Source organism: Trametes versicolor (assembly GCF_000271585.1).
Source record: "Trametes versicolor FP-101664 SS1 unplaced genomic scaffold TRAVEscaffold_2, whole genome shotgun sequence".
Taxonomy (NCBI): Eukaryota; Fungi; Basidiomycota; class Agaricomycetes; order Polyporales; family Polyporaceae; genus Trametes; species Trametes versicolor.
In genome coordinates this window covers 3,396,317-3,415,481 of record NW_007360322.1, presented here as the reverse complement: position 1 = coordinate 3,415,481, position 19,165 = coordinate 3,396,317, and the positions used below count along the sequence as shown (strand labels likewise).

Sequence of the window (19,165 nt, the reverse complement as noted above, 5' to 3'; positions counted from 1 at the left end):
GCGAGCTTTCCGAGAGGGAGAACCCCTTGAAATCACACAGTATAAGCCAAGTATAAGCATACACGCACTAGCATACAGAAGAATAAAGGAATATCAAGCGCTACTAGAGTACAAATGAATGCAGTCCTCCAAAAGGTTAGTCAGTCAGCCGCCATCAGTCGCTCTGGGTGTTGTTCAGGAGCCTCAGGATGTTGATGACTGTCGAAACGCGATTAATATGTGCGCAGACGCTCCCCCAGCCATGCCAGAACTTACAGAGGTTGATGAAGCTTAGCAAGGCACACAAAATGTCAGTGTATGCGACTCAGATCAGGTCATAGCACCACTCACTCCAAGTAGAGGCTGATCGACGCGAAGATGTACTCGTCCGGAGACAGCCTCTTCGTGATCATGTAGGTGTCGTAGATGATGTACCCGCTGAAGATGAGGCAGCCGCCAATGGCGAAGATTAAGTCCATGGTGCGGCTGAACGGAACGAAGATGCCGACGAGACCGGTCATGACTGCGAAAACCAGGTCAGGCAGTTAACTACGGTGCAATAGGGCTATGCTTACAGAGTGCGAACAGGCCAACGAACAACCAGGATCCCATCCCGGAGAAGTCGTACTACGCCGCAGTTAGTTACATCGCCTCGACATATATCGAACGCGCTTACCTTGGACTGCATAGTGAATAGGGTTAGGCCCAGGAAGACGCCAACCGTGATAAGCCTGAAGACGATAGTCAGTAGGTTCAATATAGCACCACTGAGTTCAAGACTCACAGAGCTTGAAGCACGATCGTAGTGTCGAAGAACGCCGTCATGACACCAAGGGTGAATGCTTCAAGGAGCGTGAACGTAGACAATAGGACGAGGTTGAACGGGTGACTGTGTCTCTTCCAGAACAACAGTCCCAGGTTGACGAGTGTGCCCAGTAGAGGCAGGTAGAGTGACCAGGTACTGCGCACAGATATGAGAGGGGTCCCCATCCCAAATCTAATGGCACGTACTGCGTCTGTACCCAAAAGATCGTGCTGTCCGACCTAGAGATGAATCCGGCCACAATCGTCGTCGCCAGCTGCGCGTTTGGTAAGTATCAGAGGGTCAAGGGTACGGGAATAAACCCACAATCTGGCAGACTAACCCACAACACGTTAGCAAGTACTGCGCCAAACGGAGAAAACAGGCACATGGCTTACAGAGGATAGTGTACACCTTCCGTACGAACGCATTTCTGATGGACAGTGCGCACTCCGAGACCGTGGTTCCGTACTGCCGTGCAGTATGTTAGAAAAAGTCGTCCTGAGAGTACCAGTACGCACCTTGAAATCATCTGGGACGTCTCCGAGTTCAGGCTGGTTGTAGATGCCTCCTGCGGACGAGGTGCCTGCGACCGGGCTGCCCAGGAGGGGCTGGGCGGCCTCCTCGTCGCGCGGGAGACCAGAGAGCTTTCCAGCGGGGGCGGAGTAGGGCGGCGGGGGGTTGCTGTAGGACATGGTGGTTGAGAACAAGAAGGCGATGAAAGAGTAGCGAGCTGCGGGCACTCAAGAGACGAGCAGTTACCGCGGCCGTGACGTCCTTCCGGGGGGATCTAGAAGGCCACGTGCGCGGCACTGCTTTCCGTGTATCTCACCCCTGTCCTCGGCCGGGGTTAGGGTTGCGCTCGTCAACTGGCTGCCGGAGCACGCAAAGCTGATTGCAGCGAACCCTCGGGCTTCGCGCAAGCCTGTCGCAGCCCAACATGTTGCGCACTTGCTGACTAGGCCCGATAGACCCTGTTTGCTTCCTAACGCCATCTCCGCTCTCCCATGGCGGTGGACCCATAAATGCCCCGCTAGTTTCACCAGAAACTCGCTATCTCACCCCTTCCACCAGGCCGCCATGACTGTCCACTCGTCGCCACACCGCCGCAATGTCTCGAGGGCAGCCCCGGACTCGGCGGAGAATGACTCTGTCATCGCGAAGCAGAGAAGCAGGCCAACCCCGCTGCCCAAGGCCCAGCTCGCCATTATATACGCCATTAAACTTACGCTTCCCATCGCAAACACCCAAACGATGCCCTACTACAATATCCTCATAGAGAAGCTGGCAGCCTCTGAAGGTGCAGAGACAGGCTACTACAGCGGTCTCGCAGTAAGTGCTAGCACCTAAATGGAGTGCTACTCTGATACAACGGCGGCGCGTCCCATAGCACAGTGCCTTCGCTATCGCGGGGTTCATCAGCATGTTCTTCTGGGGGCGTGTCTCCGGTAATCTCAACGGCTCTTCTTAAAAATGCATCCGACTGACCGATGATGTTCTCAGATAGGTGGGGTCGTGTACCCGTCATCTTCTTGGGCACCGCGGGGACCGCAGTCTTCACGCTGCTTTTTGGACTATCCACGACCTTCAGCTCGGTGCTCATCAATCGCATGCTAGGTACGGGTCCTTACTAATGTCCCCGAGCGGTCCTTCATAAATACCGCGCGTCTTTCTTCGACTCTGGCTGGACTTGCTGCAGGGAAGCTACTCTCGGATGTACTCTCCCTGGAAGAGCGCCTCTTGTTCTGCATCAACCATGCTAGTGGTCTCAAACTGACCGACTTCTCTACAGCGGGATTCTTCCACAGCATCACCGGCGCTATCCACTCCGTGGTCGGGGAACTCTCCGACGAGACGAATCAGTCAACCGCATTCCCGCTCTACGACATCGTCTCGGCGCTCGGATTCGTTATTGGGTCAGAAATTGCGCCACTCCCCGCGTACCCGAGTATATGCACTAACGCCATCCGCAGCCCCCTGATCGGAGGGACATTCGCCGATCCCGCGAAAGAGTGGCCAGACGTGTTTACGAACCCGCTCTGGAAGACGTACCCGTACCTCCTCCCATGCCTCATCACCACCGGTGTCTCGACTGTCGCCGCCCTGCTCTCCGCGTTCGCCCTCCAAGAGGTATGTATCACCACTTTTACCCCTCCACGCTATTCTCACCTAGGGTCCTGCACAGACCCTGCCCGGAAAGCGCAAGAACAAGTCCCCTGTGCTCGAGGAAGAGCCCCTGCTCGGGCCCGAGTCCTCCGCGACGGTGATTGACGTTCCACCGACGCTCGAGGACCTGCAGCCGCTCAGCGTGCGCCACCTGCTCTCGATCCCCGTCCTCCGCGCGGTCATCGCGTCCAGCGGCGCGCTCGGGCTCGCCGGCTCCTGCTTCACCAACATCTTCGTCCTCATGGCGTACACGCCCATTCGCCAGGGCGGGCTCGCCTTCTCCGTACGTCCGCCCCTTCTACCCTCCCTTCTACCCTAGTTTTCCCCGCACACCCATAGCTGACGTGCACATACTCCTTGCCTACAGCCCGCTCAAATCGGACGCGCGATCTCGAGCATGGGCGCGGTGTCGATCCTGCTCAAACTCTGCATGCCGAAGCTCCTGCGGCGCTTCGGCACGCTCGGCATGTTCGACTTCGCCATGCTCGCCTGGATGGCGACGTTCGCCGCCATGCCCCTCGCGTCGCTCGTCGCGCAGAGCGCGGCCGCCGCGGGCGTGCCGCTGCTGCGCGAGGCGTCGACGCGTGAGTGGGTCGCCGTCGCGGTACCGCTGTTCCTCTCGCGCTTGGGGTGTCTTGCGTTTTCGTGCGTCTTTCATCTTGGTCTCTTGAGGTTGGAGGGGTTGGTGCTGACGGGGTGTGTGTAGGATTATCATGATCCTTACGAGGGACCACGCGCCCGGCTCCGCGTCGCTGGGCACCGCGAACGGGCTTGCGGAGCTCGCGCAGTCGCTCGCGAGCACGGTCGGGCCGACATTCGCGAGCTCGCTCTTCGCGGTCTCCGCGTCGAAGCATCTCCTAGGTGGACACCTCTGGGTCTTGTTCATGTTATTACTCTCCGTGTTCAACTGCTGGGTCGCGCGACGCATCCGGCATTATCGCGACTGAGCGGCGGGACGGTGTTGTGATGTATGGTCTGAGTCTCTGCCTGCGAGCGGGTTCCACGGGACATTCTGGATAGCTATGGATGTAGTGTATGTACTTTTTGCGCCCCTGTATAGATATACCCACACTGCTATGAACACCCTGGACGTCTCCCTTAGCCGCCTCATTAAGGGGGGTTCTGGTACAGCGGCTGCGGGACCTGGAACAGCGTCTCCGAGTCCGGCAGGCCCTCGTATACTTCGCGGACGTGGACGGTCATCGGGTCCATGAGGGTGCGCAGCGTCGACATGAGCGCGCTCGCGGTCATCTGCAGGCTCCACGTCCCGACCGCGCGCATGCGCCGGTTGAAGTTCGCCTGCGTGACGTGGTACGCCATCGCTTCGTATACCTGTGCACAGAGCGGGTTAGATGCAATATTTGGGAGGGTCGCTTGGGTTTAAGCGTACCTTAACAGAGATGGCGTCGATGAGCCCGGCTAAGAGATGATTAGTATCACGGTGAGAATATGAAAAAGATCGCGGCTCACTCTCCCACATCTAGATAAATCGCGTTATAAGCACAAGCATTACACGACACAGAGCAGACCACGTACCGTCCAAGCGCCATCGAAGTTGTCAAGGTCCTTTATTACCCGACACTGGATGGGAACGAGTGTCCGGTTGGCACTGTAGCCCATAGTCAGTACGAAGGGCAATCTTAATAGGTAGTATGCACGCACTTCATGAAGGCCACGATCGGCCTAACCAGCGCGCTATTCACGTAGCTCAAGTCCGGGGTGAATAACGGGACCGCCGCCTTCAAGTCCCTAAAGCGCAAGTCGATGTCGACCACCACCTTCGGTACATCGTCGTCATTGCCCTCGCTCACGTCGGAGGGCGCGCTGAGGGGCGGCTTCGCGAGCTGCGGCTGTCCGGGGATGCGCTCGATGTTCGCCGTGACCGATGACGCGGCGGTCTGTAGCGCGTCCGCGAGCTCGCCGAGGAGCGCATTGAACCCGGGCTCGTCGGGGGCGTCGCGCGGGAACTTGATGTCAAGCACCGCGTCGACCTTGCCCGAGGTGATCCAGGAGAAGGGGCCGTCCTGCGTCGTCATGCTCTGCAGGTGGTCGATGTTCAAGCCGTCCATGCGGAAGCGGGACTGTCGTGAGGCGTCAGCACACACTCGAGTAAGAGGGAGAGGGATGAATCTGACCATACGACTCCACTTCCCGTCCTTGAGGTCCTGGTCGGTCGTACGCCCGATGCTCTGTGGACGGTGAAGGCTGAAGAGGCAGTTATCGAATTGGCCCACAACGTTCTCCGCACACAGGAAGTCGTAGAAAAGCCACTGTTTCCGGAACGTGCGGATGTCCGCGCGGAAGATCGACGCGGTGTAAGGGCGGAAGTTGCCTGGCTGGTAAACGGTGATTAACACGTCCTCAAGCTGTAGCGATTCGAGCTCGAAGTCGCCAGGGTGTCCCTTGTGTCGGAAGGCGGCGGGGTCGAGAGGGTGGTCAGGGTCCCACCATACCGAGCGGCGGTCTGGAAGCGGTTAGAGCATGGTTCGGTGAGCGATACAGAGAGCAACATACCAAGCACGCCGCGGACACCCTTGATAACGGCATCCTCGACAAGACCCTTGCCGTCAAACCAGCGAGCGAATGAGAGCGTCACGTCGATCGAATCCACGTTCAGGTCGAACATGGAGTAGTTGACATCGTCGTCAGAGTGGTCATCTTGACCCTCATCTTCCTCTTCGATGGTGCTGTGGTAGGATGGATGGTTGCTGACATCGTAGCCAGCTGCAACATAATGCCCGGAGCTGTCGAGCCTGCGCCTGTAGTTGTCGGGGCGCCGCGTGATGAAGACATTCTTGAAGGAGATGCGCGAGTCTCCCCATTTTGGGACAATGGCGGACTCGAAGATGATAGTGATGCCGGTCTCTGCAGTCAGGTAGTCGCTCAGGGCTCGTGCGATGTATTCTTGTAGCCGTAGGCTGTTGGCGGTTGCGAACACCACAGAGAAGAACGTAGTACTGCACCGAAGGTCAGTAACAGGTTGATTCAGAGAGCAGAGTCCACTCACGTTCCCACAAACAGCCAGAGCGTCTGGCTCATGAGGAACCAAGTGAAGAAGGCGGAGAGCTCATCCGCGTTATACCGTCGGAAGGAGCGTATAGTGAGCCATCGAACTCGGACGCGAAGTCGTTGCCAGAAGCCGTCTGCAGCCTTGAGGAAGTCGTCGCGGGTAGGTCGTTGTAGATGGGGTATCGATTGTGCCAGCCGGCGGAAGAAGCGGGGATAGTTCTCGAGATTGGTGCTCTCACCGGCATCCTTCGGTGTAGGACCCTCCTTCTCCTTCGCGCCATCCTGTCCTTCGTTACTTGACCGGCCTTGGCGGAGCGGCGTGTTTTGAGAGAACTGGCGTATGACCACGCGCGCCCTCAGTGAGTACGCGTGGTAGAGGTGGGTGCCAAAGGGGTGCGACGCCGTGAATGGAGGCGAAACATGTTGTTGCCTGAAGAAATTGCGGATGGTGGAGTAGCGATCGACGGTAGCCTTGCGACCAGAGTGTTGCAGCAGCAGCCGCTTCATGCCCTGCATGGCGCGGGTATCAACAGGAGGACATGGAATGGGATGAGGAGGAGGGATCTGCGCTCACACGAGCAGGGAGTCGCGAGGAGTCGGAGTCGCTGCAACTTCTCGCGAATCCGGAAATTCCTGCCCTGCACGTGACGCTCGATCGCGACGCGTCGTGGGTTCCTGCCATCGCGTCGGGCACCGGCGCAGCGTCTCTCGGGCACGCTGCCAACCATGACGGGAATACCGCAGGGTTGCCTGGCGACGACGTTCCCCGCACCCCGCTTGTTGTCCTCTTACCACCACCACCACCATGTCACTTACTGACCGCGCCCTCGAAGTCGGCTACAAGCTCCTCGACAAGGTACCGCTCTGCCGCCGCTTTGGGGTCGTCGTCCAGTTTCTGAGAGCGATTCTATCTGCCAGGGTGCTGTTCCAGACTTTATACTCAGACCGGTCATCCGTGCGCTGTGTCGGCAACGACTCAGAGAGATAGACCTCGGCTCCTTCGAGGCCAACTATGCAGCCAAGATGAAGTGGATAGAGGGCGTCCGCGCTAGAACCAAGATTGCGGACCTGACGGAGAAGGCCAACGAGCAGCATTATGAGGTATGTCGTATGAGTGGGTAAGGTAATACATTAACCAATGACATCTGCTAGGTCTCTACCTTGTTCATGCTCTCGTGCCTCGGCCCCTATGCGAAGTACTCGTGCTGTCTGTATCCCACCGGAAAGGAGACATTGGAAGAGGCCGAGATTTTGATGCTCGAAAGCTACTGCGAGAAGGCGCAGTTGAGGGACGGACTAGAGATACTCGACCTTGGCTGCGGTATGCGTCGCGCTCTCGTCTTGAATTTCACGAACTGAAGCTCCAAACTCAGGGTGGGGCAGTTTATCCCTATATTTGGCGCAGGTAGATTTATGACGTGCTGCGCCTAACATCTCTGTTCGCTCATATGCGTTTCGCAGAAATACCCAGGGTCGAAGATTACTGGGCTATCGAACTCATCCACCCAAAAGACACACATAGACAACGCTGCGAAGGCTCGTGGCCTCACGAATTTGGAGGTAGACGCCTCGCCGTCATATCTACTTCAAAGGGCTGACCCGCGCGTCAGATCATCACCGCCGATGTTAACGTCCATGACTTCCACGGCACACGGCAGTCAGTCCTCTTCCCAAGATGTCAGGCGCGCTTCTGACCAGATTCTTGCAGCTTTGACCGCATCTTGTCTATCGAGGTATGGCACAAACTGGATGCTACTATAAATGTCGAAAACCATCTCATATATGCCCTTAGATGTTCGAACATATGAAGAACTACAAGCTTCTCATGTCGAAGGTCTCATCTTGGTTACGTCCGAACAGCCCCGACGAGTCCTTGTTCTTCGTGCACATATTCTGCCACAAGACGACGCCCTACCACTTCGAGGAAGGCGACGGCTGGATGGCGCAGACGTTCTTCTCGGGTCAGAACCCACCCTCATGCATACGTTGTCTCCTCGGGTGCTAACTGCTCACGTACAGGCGGCACAATGCCTTCACACGACCTGCTTGTACGTCTCTACCGACTCTCGATATGTGTGAACACTCGCTTACCTGCGACTTAGCTGTACTTCCAAGACGACTTGACGCACATCCGCAGCTGGTATATCAACGGGAAGCACTACGCACAGACCAGCGAGGACTGGCTCCGCCGGCAGGACGCAAACGCGAAAGCGGGGCTCGCGGAGCTCGAGAAGGATGCCGTCTACAAGGGACTCGATAAGGAGGAGGGCCGGAAGGCCTTCTACAGGTACGCGTCGTACTCCTCGCGTGTCTTTCGGAGGTGCTTATATGGAGCCAGGTTCCGGGTCTTCTACCTCGCTGTGGCGGAGTTCTTCGCCCTCCACGATGGGCAGGAGTAAGTTGATCTCCGTCCGGTTCAGAGCGTACGCTGAACGAACTCACAGGTGGGGGGTTGGGCACTACTTGTTCAAGCGCAAATCATGATGCTCCGTCCATGTATCTTAGCTGCCAGTGGATATACTGATGCGTTCGATGTTCCAGCCGACACCGCTGCGTCGATACGGGACTATCAATCCTAGAAGCGCCCGACCGGCGAGCCCGTATTCTTCGGTACACTCTGTTCCTGCCGAACGCCTCTGGCATCGGGGGTTGGAACCCCTTGGTCTAAGGTCGACGTCCCCGGCCTCCTGCTACCCGCCGGATGTGTATGGAATATGTGCACATGACCACCGTTGACTTCGGCAATTTTGTGGCCCACGTCAAGCGTTGCAAGTCGCCGTCGGGACCATCGGTCTACGTCTGTCTGTCTACGTGTAGCAAACCTAGCCTGCTGCGAGCAACGTGCGGCCTGTCACTGGACTGGCACTCCAACCATCAATGCAAGGTATAAAAGCGGCCGCGTGAAGGGCCTGTCCACACGGTAGCGACCTGTGCTCTCGTACTCGACCAACACCTTGCCTCTACTCTGAAGCGTTGACTTTTACAGAATGGCTCACCGTGTTACGTCCGGCGTTATAGGCACGGACAGGAAGGGGGCCTCTGTGTTCAATCGGCGCGAGATTGTCCCCTTCATGGCCGACGTGAAGCAGTTCTCGCTCTTCGTGCAGGCGTTATGTGAGTACCCCCATGCTAGAGTCGATCACCTCAGCCCTGATATCCATGTCCCTTAGTGCATATGATGACCACAGTGGACTCCAACTCGAACTTGTCGTTCTTCCAGATAGCTGGCATCCACGGCGCTCCATACATTCCTTACGACGGGGCCGGCGTACAGCACGTCGAGCCCACACCAGAATTCTTGGGTTACTGCTCGCATGGCTCCGTCCTGTTTCCGACCTGGCACAGGCCCTACATGGCGCTGATTGAGGTCTGTAGCCCTCGATCGTCTCTATTCCAGACGTTGCACTTCGACCGCTGACGTCCTCGATAGCAAGAACTGCAACGTGTGGCGCTCGACATCGCCCAGAGGTACACCAACTTCAAGCCAGACTGGGTCGACGCAGCCATACAGCTCCGTTTTCCGTACTGGGACTGGTCCAGCACCGCACGGCCTCCACGAGAGCTTTACACCCAGCCGCAACTCACCGTCGCGCTCCCGCCGCTGGGCAATTCGGGTGCGATCGACAATCCCTTTCTGCCGTACAGGTTCCAGCAGAAACCTGCCGACTTCCCGAACCCGTTTGTTATGCCGGCCTGGAACTCGGTCACACACCGGTGGGGCAAGGCGAACGCCAGCACTGGCGTGGTAGAAGACGTCATCGTGCGTCTGCATCGAGATGAGCCGAGCGTTCGATGTGCTCCCGGGCGGTGCGGACGGTGCGGACTCCCGGGGCTGGAGGCTGGAGAATGAATTCGTAAGTATGGGAGGGTGGTGAGTGGTACTAGGTCAGTGAGTACTAGTTTGCGGTGTCGGTTGGCGGTGGCAGACGGTGGGAGGGCAGTTGAGGTCGGCGGGCACACGTGGAGAGCGTTGCAAAGGTGTACATATCATAGATACACCGTTGATGAATGTATATTAAGTGCGCTGAACATGCAGTGTGGATATACGGGGTCAAAGGATCGTGAAGGTAGATACCCGGCACCTCGCGTGCTGCCGACTCGGACACCCACCCCGTCTTTGTGTTCGCCCGAGCATACGGCCATAGCTAACCTCTCCGCGTCTGTTCTTGCGGCGCAGTAGCTATGCTAGCCAAACCGCCTCTTCCGCACGTACCACTGGACTCCGGCCTCGTATTTTAATCCGAATTCTGCCACAAGCGACGTCATTCCAGGCGGAAACGAGCATCCCCGTTGCGGGCCCACACACCTGGAAATATACCAAAAGTGAACACGCGGGCGGTAGAGCCACACCGCGCGGCCGCGTAAGAATGGCGATGCACCATCGAGCGACCCGGAGACACCATCTGCCACCGTCTGCCAGTCGCACCGTCACGGCAGAATTGTGCACGCGCGCATCGCATTACGTGAGGTCAGTGCAATGCCAGACAGTGTGTAGGCTTCCGTTCGTGCCGCGCGCCGGGACCGCGCACCCACCCCGCCCCAACGGACTAGCTTGCGCGTGACAGAGAGTGCAAGGAGACCCAGAAGTTAGAATTCCTGAGTGGGTGCCTAGAGGCATAACGGGACGTCCGGCCAGGGAGCACCTGCGTGTTGTACCGACCCTGGACGAGAGCCCGCTGTGGTAAGCGGCGAAGGGCGTGCGGGAGGTGCCTGCGGGTTCGCCTGCGAGCTGGCGTCGCTCCCGGGGGCGGGATGGGGTCGGGACGACAGCGGGAAACCGGACTCTAGGCTCGGAGCGTGTCGGTGAGTGCAGGCGGCTGTCACAGTCCTTGAATCAGCTGGCGAATACGGTAGAGGGCTCAATACACACCCTATCATCTTTCGCAGATAACTTCCCCCTAGGTCGAGCGAACGAACCTATGTCGCGGGCCGTGTTGCGTGCGGACTCTCAAGAACACTGCAGGCTGAGGACTCACCGTGTTAGTGGAGACACATGCACAGCGCGGCACCCACCAATATTTAGCACTGCCACACGAAGCACCCGCTCGAACACCGAGCTGCCGCTACTGGAGTGGTCGCGTGCTGACTGTTCCTCGCGAGGCGGGCCCAGAGAAGACGACCGTCATGGGAATGAGGAGGGAGCAAAAACGGGGTGCCAACAGCTGACGCAGTCGTACAAACCACCTGTAGATAGCACGAGGTGTATGGGGGCGAGGCCGGGTCGAGCTGGAGCAAGACAGGAAACGGCGGGGAGGGGGTATCGGCGACCAGGATGATTTGCGCGCTTTAAAGCCTTATATACCGTGTCCATGTCAGCGTGCGAGCGCTCCAGATCCGAGATCTGTCGGCGGAGGGGTGCCCAGTTCAGATTGGGGGAATTCGCTTCCCTCCCAATCAAGTCGTGTTTTCCCTCGCGCACCATCGACACTTTGTCAAATCTACAGACGTGTCATCTTTGATACATTACACACACGACTTGCACATACCATTATCTTAGAAATCCCTGTCAGATTTCGCTGCATGTCGATGCCCGCCCGGCTCGAGCGTAGTGGATCGCCATGGACGCTTGCACATCAGCCATACATTACGACAGCCTAAATCACGCCCTGATAGTAAATCAGAGACCTTGCATTGCGTGCGCGCAAGCGAGTTTCCTCCGTGGCAGGCTGAGCGTGTGGTGAGGGAACAGAACGAAGGAACGATCAGCAAGCGCCCACGTCCGGCCGCTCCTCCTGAATGGGAAAGAGGCCTCGTCTGAGACGCCCACCACTGCGATCTCCAAACCTTCGTCTCGACGCCCTCCCCACACACTCCCAACGGACGCAGGACCCAACATCGCTCAAGGATTCCAATTAATTGTGAATACAATACGCAATGCGAGCACAATAACTACGAATACGCTCACGCCAGCCTCCAAGCAGGTAAGTATGAGCACTGATCCCACTCCGAGCCTGACCCTTCCTCCGCTCCAGGCTACAAACCCATCGCAATGTCCGAGAGACGCATGGTGCCGCTCGGGCGGCCGTTGGACTCGAATGGAGAACAGGCAAACAAGGCGAACAAGCTGCCTTCCGTGTCACTGGCAGGCCAGAATGCCGGGATCGGCTCATCGAAGATATAGAACTCCCCGTGCTCCGCCGCAGGCTGCCCGAAGTCGTCCTCGACGTCAGAGTCGACGATGAACGGCTTGCTCTTGACGCCCTCCTTTGGCAAAGGGTTCTTGCGGACATATGGCCCCGTGAGGTCTCGGCCGCGAGGCTTCTTCGTGTCCATACGCTGCTGGCGCTGGTGTTCGCCGAGAGCGGCCGCGGGCGCTGGCTGGGGCAAGGTCAAATGCTCACAGATGGTGCTTGGGCTACCTGGGTCGTCGGCGAGCGGGGAGACGTTGACGGAGTCGTTCAAAGAAGGCGCGGCCGCGGCCGGCGATGGACGCGCCTTCTTCCTCGCAGCACCCGGGCGGACCGCGCTCGGGTTGCGTCTTGCAATCTCGATGTCCTCGGGGGTCGCACGCTCGAACCTCAGAACGCCCTTCCGCCAGCGACGGAGCAGCGTGCACAGCGCCGTGTTCCCTCCCCGGATGCTGTTGAAGTCCGTGAACGGAATCTTCTTCGGCCATCCGCACAGCTTCCACCCGTCTCTGATGACGGTGTTCTTTGCGTATAGCTTCTCCGAATAGCTGAGGTTCGCGTCGTCAATGCCGGTGAGTCTGCCTAGCATCATCGTGAGCAGCTGGACGGTGGAAAGAGCGTGCCATTGGCACTCACGAAACTCGCCGATGACTTCGGTACGGAGCTCCATGCGCAAGCCATCGCGAGTGGTCGGAAAAGCAGACTCGGGCTCTAGGGCGGTGTAGGGTTGGAGAGGCAAGAACGTCACGGTGGGGGGCTCCTCCGGGAAGACGGAGGGCGGGGAAGGCGGCACGTCGGGCAGTTCGGGGGAAGCCATGGCGGTCCGAATGTCAGCGGTCATAGTCTTATGGGCATATGCTCAACACCGCGGAGATGGGTGAGTATTTCACACTCTCCCTGTTGTGCAAATAGCACTGATATTCTTTTTCAGGTTGCTACATCTGGGTGCGTGAGAACCGGTTCCCCTCCGACGCGAAGAGGAAAAACAGTGAGCTCTTGCCCCGCGCCCAAATCTGGCGATATTTTTGCTAATCTAGCCCGCGATGACCTCCCCATGCGATACTGTACTGCTGACTTTGCGAGCAGCTACTCAGTATCTCCCGCCCTTGCTTGCCATCCTCGTCGACTACGGATGTGCAGGACCCGTGTGCGTATTCTTAGATACACAAGGAATGGCCGCGCTCACTACTTCATTTTGCCAGCCGCATAATATCCACTAGCCCGAGTTGTGCGTGTCACACCGTCGGAGCTTTGGTAGGCGAGGATCAGACTTCTGTCGCACCTGGACCTTGTTTGGAAGTCGAGAGCGCATCGTTTCAATACAGGAAAGCCTCTTCCGCATCGTACCATCCGGGAAGGGCAGATGGCACGCTCTTCGGCACGACACTCGTGAATGCCACATCTCAGGTAAGCAGCAGATTTCTGTTGATGCGCACGGCATGCACCGTATTCCTTTCATGCTAAGCTCTGTGCGGGTGTGGAAAGGGCGGGAAGTTCGCACCTTGTGCAGGGGCGAATTCTCATGCGTCTCCGCCCATAATCTGCTCTGCTCTTCCAGTGACTATGGCCACTCCGGCTCGTAGCACATATCATGCGGCGCGAACCGAAACTCGGTGCCCAGACTCTCTCGTAAGGTTCCTGGCCATACTTGCCATCACGTCTCGCTTGTACACAGCACCTCCGAATTCGCTCCGAGTCGAGCCCGCTCGAGCATACTAACGGTCTTTCCCGCGTCATTCCCATCGATTCCATACAGCCCCTCGCAATGTACAACAGGCACACCCTCACCGAGACGACATATACACGCTAGCAGGGCTCTGTAGACCATCGGGGCTCGGATTCTACTGCAAGAAACACCGTCGCACTGCGGCCTGCACCAAGGTAAGTTCACGTACTTCTTAAGCTCGCACCTGTCATGCTGATCGGCTCGGTACAAAGGCTGCACGAAGAAATCTTTCGAGGTTGCCAACGAGGCTGTCATGTATGGCACATCGCACTTGTCATCCATTTGATGACCCCGCCTGAGCTGTATGGTGTTTACCCTGCAGGACCTCCATCGCGGTGTGGTCTCTCTCATCTCTCACCCAACACACTCGAGGAGCCCACACAGGCGCGGCCGCGTGCGTTCTTGCGGAGATCACGGCCGCCGATCCGTGAACGCCACCGGGGGACCCGCATGCTTGGAACCATACATACGGGTTGCAAGGCACATTCCTCGGGCCCGTTAGATGTTCAGCGCCCCCGGCAGAGCGGGCACGAGGCGTCCCAAGCGCTGGGTCCCTCCATATCGCGAGGACCGCGGACGCGAACGATGTACGGCAACAGCTCAACCAAAACTGTCAGCCAAGCTCCTGCCCCGGGAGTTCGTGTCGGCTTCTTCCGTCCTGCGCGGCTCTATCCTCGCGTGAGCGGGTTATGTCCGCCTTGGGCAGACGTGAGGCGCCGGCAGTTGTGGGTCCAGCCCGCAGGAATGCACGTTCCCACCAAGCGGTCCCCCTCAAACGCGTGCCCAAATCCTTGTGCAGCGCGGCAGTAGCGTCTACGCGGGAACGGGAACGTGCTGCCAGTGGTCTATTGGAGCACATACTCATATCAGGGTCAGCGCGCGTCTTCGAGATGAGCTAGGCCGCGCTCATTGTGGGGCACGCCATGTTCTTCGCTTCCGCCGGCGAAACCCTCGTCATACGGTACGGCATTTCCCCCGTTCGCACAGGTTCATTTCTTTTAATTCTCACCGACGTCTCCGATATCATTATAGGCTGCTGCTGGCAGACACGTTGCGGGGATGTGATCCCGTAGCGTCAATGTCCGACATCGGCGGGAGCGACGGCGGTGGGCGGACGTGCAACTCAAGCAGCACAATGCGCGAGGCCTATGCAACTGTCGTCGTAGAGGGCCACAGGCGGAGGCCGCGTCCTGCAGTGTGTGTGCAGGATCCATACATGAACTCAGTTGGTCTGTAAAATATATCTTATCGTAGGCACATTGTCTGCAACGTCTAGACGAGGTGCTATCGTCGCGGACGACACTGCGGCTGGTCTGAAACATGCGCATCGGTGCGGGGAAGCACGTCTATGTGTTTGCGAAGCTTTTAGGGGTGGTATCGGATCGAGGGGGATAACACCTTGGCGGGTTATGCCCCACAGCGTGGGCGCAATATAGTAATGGCCGCGAACCTTATGGTGAGGAGCGCGCAGGACCCCGTGTCGCGTTCCCAACGCGTACACAGTGTATTCATATCTCAGGGATATGATATCTTCGCACTGGCATGCGCAGTCCCAATGCACACCCAGGCTTCGAGCTTCTGCACGCGGTGACTCAATTTAGATGTCCACAAGTCGGATTTTCAAGGAGACCTCGGGATGCATTGTCAAAGGTCAACCGAGCATGCGGTGCATGTGTGGAGCATGGTTCGCAGATCCCCATGTCGTGTTCTACACGTATACGAAGTGTTTACATGTTCAGAACCGTGTAAATTAGCACCAAACTCAGACGCGGCCCCAAGGTTCCCCTCGTACAAACTGCAGATCGTCGAAATGCAACTTTGCCAGCGCGCGCACTCGAGCGTGGTAGAGCGCGGTCGCAGTCGTTCGCTCGCGCATGTGTGCGAAAGCGCGTCGCGCGAGGAGGCCAAACGAGGCCGTCGCGCACATTCTCGGTCGCTGCCCCGTCGCTGCGAATGCAAAACGTCGGATAGGATATGACCATTTTGTGCTCAGATTGGGCTGGAACTCACCGAGCACGTGCGTAATGGTGCACTGTTCGCGTGGTTGCGTTTCCGAGGGCTCCCGGTGCCGTCGCGGGAGGGGAAGCAATGGTTTGGTATAATTCTGGGGACGCTCCTGACGAGCACAGCGCGAGCGCGGGTGCAGCATCGACCGAGTACCTTGTGCGCATGCGCAGTGCATGCCGTACGTCCACGCACCTCGTTCTAGACTGTCAAGAGTGTCTCAGCACTTTGCATGAGATATGTTCGCACGAACGTACCTCCAGATCCAGCGCTAAGGGTCCCCCCTTACGAATTCGCCGAGAGGCATGTTCTCTCCGCGCGCACTCAAGCGTAGCGAGCGTGCGTCGGAGACGTCCACTCGAGCGTGTTCGCGAAAGCGCGCGGCGGGAAGATGCAAACAGAGGTCGCGACGCGCATTTTCCTACGTCCTGCTGGCTCCGCCCATGAAATCGACGATAACGAGGCAAATACTTTGTCCTCAGATCGCGCTGAAACTCACCGAGCTCACGCAATTTGGTGCACTGAGTGTGCGTCTGCGATTTCGAGGGCACCCGAAACGGGAGTGGACGGGAATCGACGTTTTTGCGGGATTTTGAGCATGCTTCCCAGCGAGAATAGTGCCGGTGCGAGTACGACGACGACCGAGCATCGTGCCCGCGCAGGTATCGCGTGCTGCACATCTATACGCAGCGTTCTAGATAGATAAGACGTCATCAACACTTTGAATGCGAGTTGTATTCACACAGACGCACCTCTAACCCGTCGCTAAGGGTCCCCCCTTTCGAAATAGTCGAGCGGAAATGTATGTCTCCGCGGACATCCGAGCGTGTGAGCGCGTGTAGCGGACGTACATCCGAGCGCGTTCGTGGAAGCACGCCGCGGGAGGATGAAAATACGGGCCAGGACGCGCATTTTTCTGTGCTCTGCTGGTTCTGCCCATGAAATCACCGACAACGAGGTCAACATTTTGTTCTCGGATCGTGCTGGTACTCACCGAGCGCATGCAACCCGGCTCGCGGAGCATGTGGGTGCGTTTTGGAAGGCTCCCGATGCAGGGCCCGGCGGCGAAGCGATGTTTTGTCATGATTCTGGGCAGTCTTTCTCATTGACACAGCGCCCAGTCGAGTACAGCGAGGACTGAGAACCCCGTACGCGTGTGTATCGCATGCTGTATGTCCCTGCGCCGCGTTCTAGATTGTTTGTAGCGTCTCAATGCGTGGAGTGCAAGCTATATAAGTACAGACGTACCTCCAGACCCGGCGCCAAGGGTCCCCCCTTTCGAAATCGTCGAGCAGAAACTTATTTCTCCGGGAACATGCAGGCGTGTAGACGCATGTAGCGGGCGCACATCCGAGTTCGTTGGCAGAAGAACGCGGCGGGAGGATGAAAATACGGGCCAGGACGCGCATTTCTCTGTGTTCTGCTGGTCCTGTCCATGAAATCACCGGCAACAACGTCAACATTTTGTCCTCGGATAGCACTAATACTCACAGAGCGTGCGTGGACTGGTTCACGGAGCGCATAGGTGCGTTTTGGACGGCCCCGGATGCAGAACCCGGCGGAGAAGCGATGTTTTGGCGGAATTCAGGGGAGGCTCCACCATTGGCACAGCTCCTGGACGAGTACAGCGACGATCGAGCGCCGCGAACGCATGTGGATCGCATGCTGCACGTCCATACGCCGCGTTCTAGATGGTAGACATCGCTTCAATACATGGAGCACGAAATATATACGCACAGACGCACCTCCGGGCCACACCCCAAGGGTCCCCCCTTACGAAATCGTCGACGGGCAACTTTTCTCGTCGCACACATCCAAGCGCAGCGGGGGCCCATCACAGACATATGCGCGAGCGCGTTCGCGACATCACGCCGCGGGAGGATGCGAACGGAGGCCGGGACGCGCACTTTTCTGCATTCTGCCGGTTCTACCCATGAAATCGCCGGAAACGAGGTCAGCATTTTACGCTCAGATCGCGCCGAGACTCACCGAGCGCATGTGGCCTGGTGCGTAGAGTGTGCGCATGCGTTTTGGGCGGCTCCACACGCAGGGCGCGGCGGGAAAGCGATGTGTCGTCGGGATGCACCCGCGCCCGCGCCCGCGCGACGCCGCTGCGACCGTGTGCGTCCTGCGACCGCGGACTACGACGGCGAGACGTGCCTTGCCAATGTATGGCTAGTACACGTCGATGGAGAGAGAGGCCCGCCCCGCAGCGGCGTCTCAACGTGCCCGGACGTGGGGGATCGAGCAGCTCCCCGGCATCGTCGAGATCCAGCTTGTCCCGAGCCCGTCGCGCACAGCTGAGAGCGGCAGGAAATAGTGGGCGGGGCGCGAGGTGCCATTTATCACAAGCCGCGCCGAGGGAGGACACGAGTATGGACCGCGAGAGGAGATTCTGTGCTGTCATTTGGTCCCTGCCACCCATGAGATGGCGTGGAGACGACGCGCATCTCTCTCGCCTGATTGCCCCGGGATTCGACAACAGTATGCGTCGATGTGCAATTCAATGTTCTATCGTGGGTACGAAGGCCTCCGGGGCGGCGCCGAGGCGGGAGAGTGGCATTATGTCGGCGTGCACCCCCCACCCGGGACCCCCTCCACCTTGCGCGACGATCACGCATGATGCGCGAACGCGGAACACACTTTGGGTGTCCTGGAGACGCCTCAACATGTACGACGTGCCCCCGTGTTCAGTGTTCGAGGACGACGCCCACGCAGACGGGGCACCGAGCCCCGCCCGCCGAAATACCGCCATGCACTGCCCGCATGCGTCTGCGCACGGCGGAGAACGATCGCAGACGTCCGCCACGCGTGTGGACCGAATGACGCCACTGAGGGACGTAACAGCGGGCGGGGACGCGCAGTGTTCTGCCTCCTTCCATCCATCCACCGGGCGAAGATGACGCAATATATTGGCGCGGACGGCACTGCGTACTGTAGTGTACATGCGTCGCGGTGCGCGTGAGTGCGCTATCGCGTTCGGGAAGCCGCACGGGGAGACGTCGCGGCGGGAGTCGACCTCGAGAGAGGAGGGGCCCCGCCGACGAGAGGCGGCGTGCAGAGGCGGGGGCGCATGCGGCGGTACGGCGTACACAACGGTGCGAGGCACGCGGACCATACGACATGCCCGCTGTGTGTCGGGCATGCGCGAAGACGGTGTCTTGAACGCAAATGGGAACGGCCACAGGTGAGGCCGTCCATGCTCGCTTCGGGGCACGAGGGCATCAGATCGAAGTGCGCACATCGAGCAGGCTGTACGTACTTTGCAAACGTGCTAGCCGCAACGACCTGCGCTCTGCGCTCTGCGCCCCGTGCTCGTGCTGCCCCGTGGAGAGGACCATCTGTGCCGCA

At 58.5% G+C, this 19,165-nt stretch overlaps 7 protein-coding genes across 7 annotated transcripts; 3 read left to right on the top strand and 4 right to left on the bottom strand.

Moving 5' to 3' along the window:
• Positions 1–45: 45 nt before the first annotated feature.
• TRAVEDRAFT_142393 (UPF0005-domain-containing protein) lies at positions 46–1,515 on the bottom strand. Its single transcript, XM_008036418.1, has 10 exons — positions 1,303–1,515; positions 1,180–1,252; positions 1,109–1,119; positions 991–1,058; positions 764–940; positions 656–710; positions 555–606; positions 331–502; positions 256–269; positions 46–198 (listed from the first exon to the last, which is right to left on the bottom strand). Exons 1-10 carry the CDS (start codon positions 1,474–1,476, stop codon positions 155–157), a joined length of 840 nt encoding a protein of 279 aa, XP_008034609.1. The 5' UTR covers positions 1,477–1,515; the 3' UTR covers positions 46–154.
• A 346-nt stretch (positions 1,516–1,861) lies between these two features.
• TRAVEDRAFT_34596 (MFS general substrate transporter) lies at positions 1,862–3,894 on the top strand (the record flags this gene model as incomplete). The annotated part of the gene is made up of 9 exons (XM_008035486.1): positions 1,862–1,894; positions 1,949–2,113; positions 2,172–2,229; positions 2,285–2,398; positions 2,574–2,697; positions 2,755–2,911; positions 2,967–3,230; positions 3,315–3,592; positions 3,654–3,894. 9 exons carry the CDS (start codon positions 1,862–1,864, stop codon positions 3,892–3,894), a joined length of 1,434 nt encoding a protein of 477 aa, XP_008033677.1.
• Positions 3,895–4,057: 163 nt separating this feature from the next.
• Positions 4,058–6,463, bottom strand: TRAVEDRAFT_114364 (uncharacterized protein; the record flags this gene model as incomplete). Its single annotated transcript, XM_008036417.1, has 8 exons — positions 4,058–4,279; positions 4,338–4,366; positions 4,418–4,427; positions 4,484–4,556; positions 4,610–5,028; positions 5,083–5,411; positions 5,462–5,904; positions 5,955–6,463. 8 exons carry the CDS (start codon positions 6,461–6,463, stop codon positions 4,058–4,060), a joined length of 2,034 nt encoding a protein of 677 aa, XP_008034608.1.
• A 284-nt stretch (positions 6,464–6,747) lies between these two features.
• Positions 6,748–8,495, top strand: TRAVEDRAFT_142388 (S-adenosyl-L-methionine-dependent methyltransferase). Its single transcript, XM_008036416.1, has 12 exons — positions 6,748–6,812; positions 6,875–7,057; positions 7,109–7,277; positions 7,330–7,361; positions 7,418–7,516; positions 7,567–7,613; positions 7,665–7,689; positions 7,749–7,917; positions 7,976–8,004; positions 8,059–8,243; positions 8,295–8,351; positions 8,401–8,495. The coding sequence occupies exons 1-12, from the start codon at positions 6,762–6,764 to the stop codon at positions 8,438–8,440; spliced, it is 1,086 nt and encodes a 361-aa protein (XP_008034607.1). The 5' UTR covers positions 6,748–6,761; the 3' UTR covers positions 8,441–8,495.
• Positions 8,496–8,943: 448 nt separating this feature from the next.
• On the top strand, positions 8,944–9,806 carry TRAVEDRAFT_43774 (Di-copper centre-containing protein; the record flags this gene model as incomplete). Its single annotated transcript, XM_008035722.1, has 3 exons — positions 8,944–9,070; positions 9,127–9,323; positions 9,387–9,806. The coding sequence occupies 3 exons, from the start codon at positions 8,944–8,946 to the stop codon at positions 9,804–9,806; spliced, it is 744 nt and encodes a 247-aa protein (XP_008033913.1).
• A 1,966-nt stretch (positions 9,807–11,772) lies between these two features.
• On the bottom strand, positions 11,773–12,283 carry TRAVEDRAFT_26747 (uncharacterized protein). The gene has a single exon (XM_008035406.1). It carries the CDS (start codon positions 12,227–12,229, stop codon positions 11,930–11,932), a length of 300 nt encoding a protein of 99 aa, XP_008033597.1. The 5' UTR covers positions 12,230–12,283; the 3' UTR covers positions 11,773–11,929.
• A 159-nt stretch (positions 12,284–12,442) lies between these two features.
• Positions 12,443–12,754, bottom strand: TRAVEDRAFT_112749 (uncharacterized protein; the record flags this gene model as incomplete). The annotated part of the gene is made up of 1 exon (XM_008036415.1): positions 12,443–12,754. A coding segment is annotated over one exon (312 nt), but the record flags the coding sequence as incomplete, so codon positions are not given.
• Between the last annotated feature and the right edge of the window lie 6,411 nt (positions 12,755–19,165).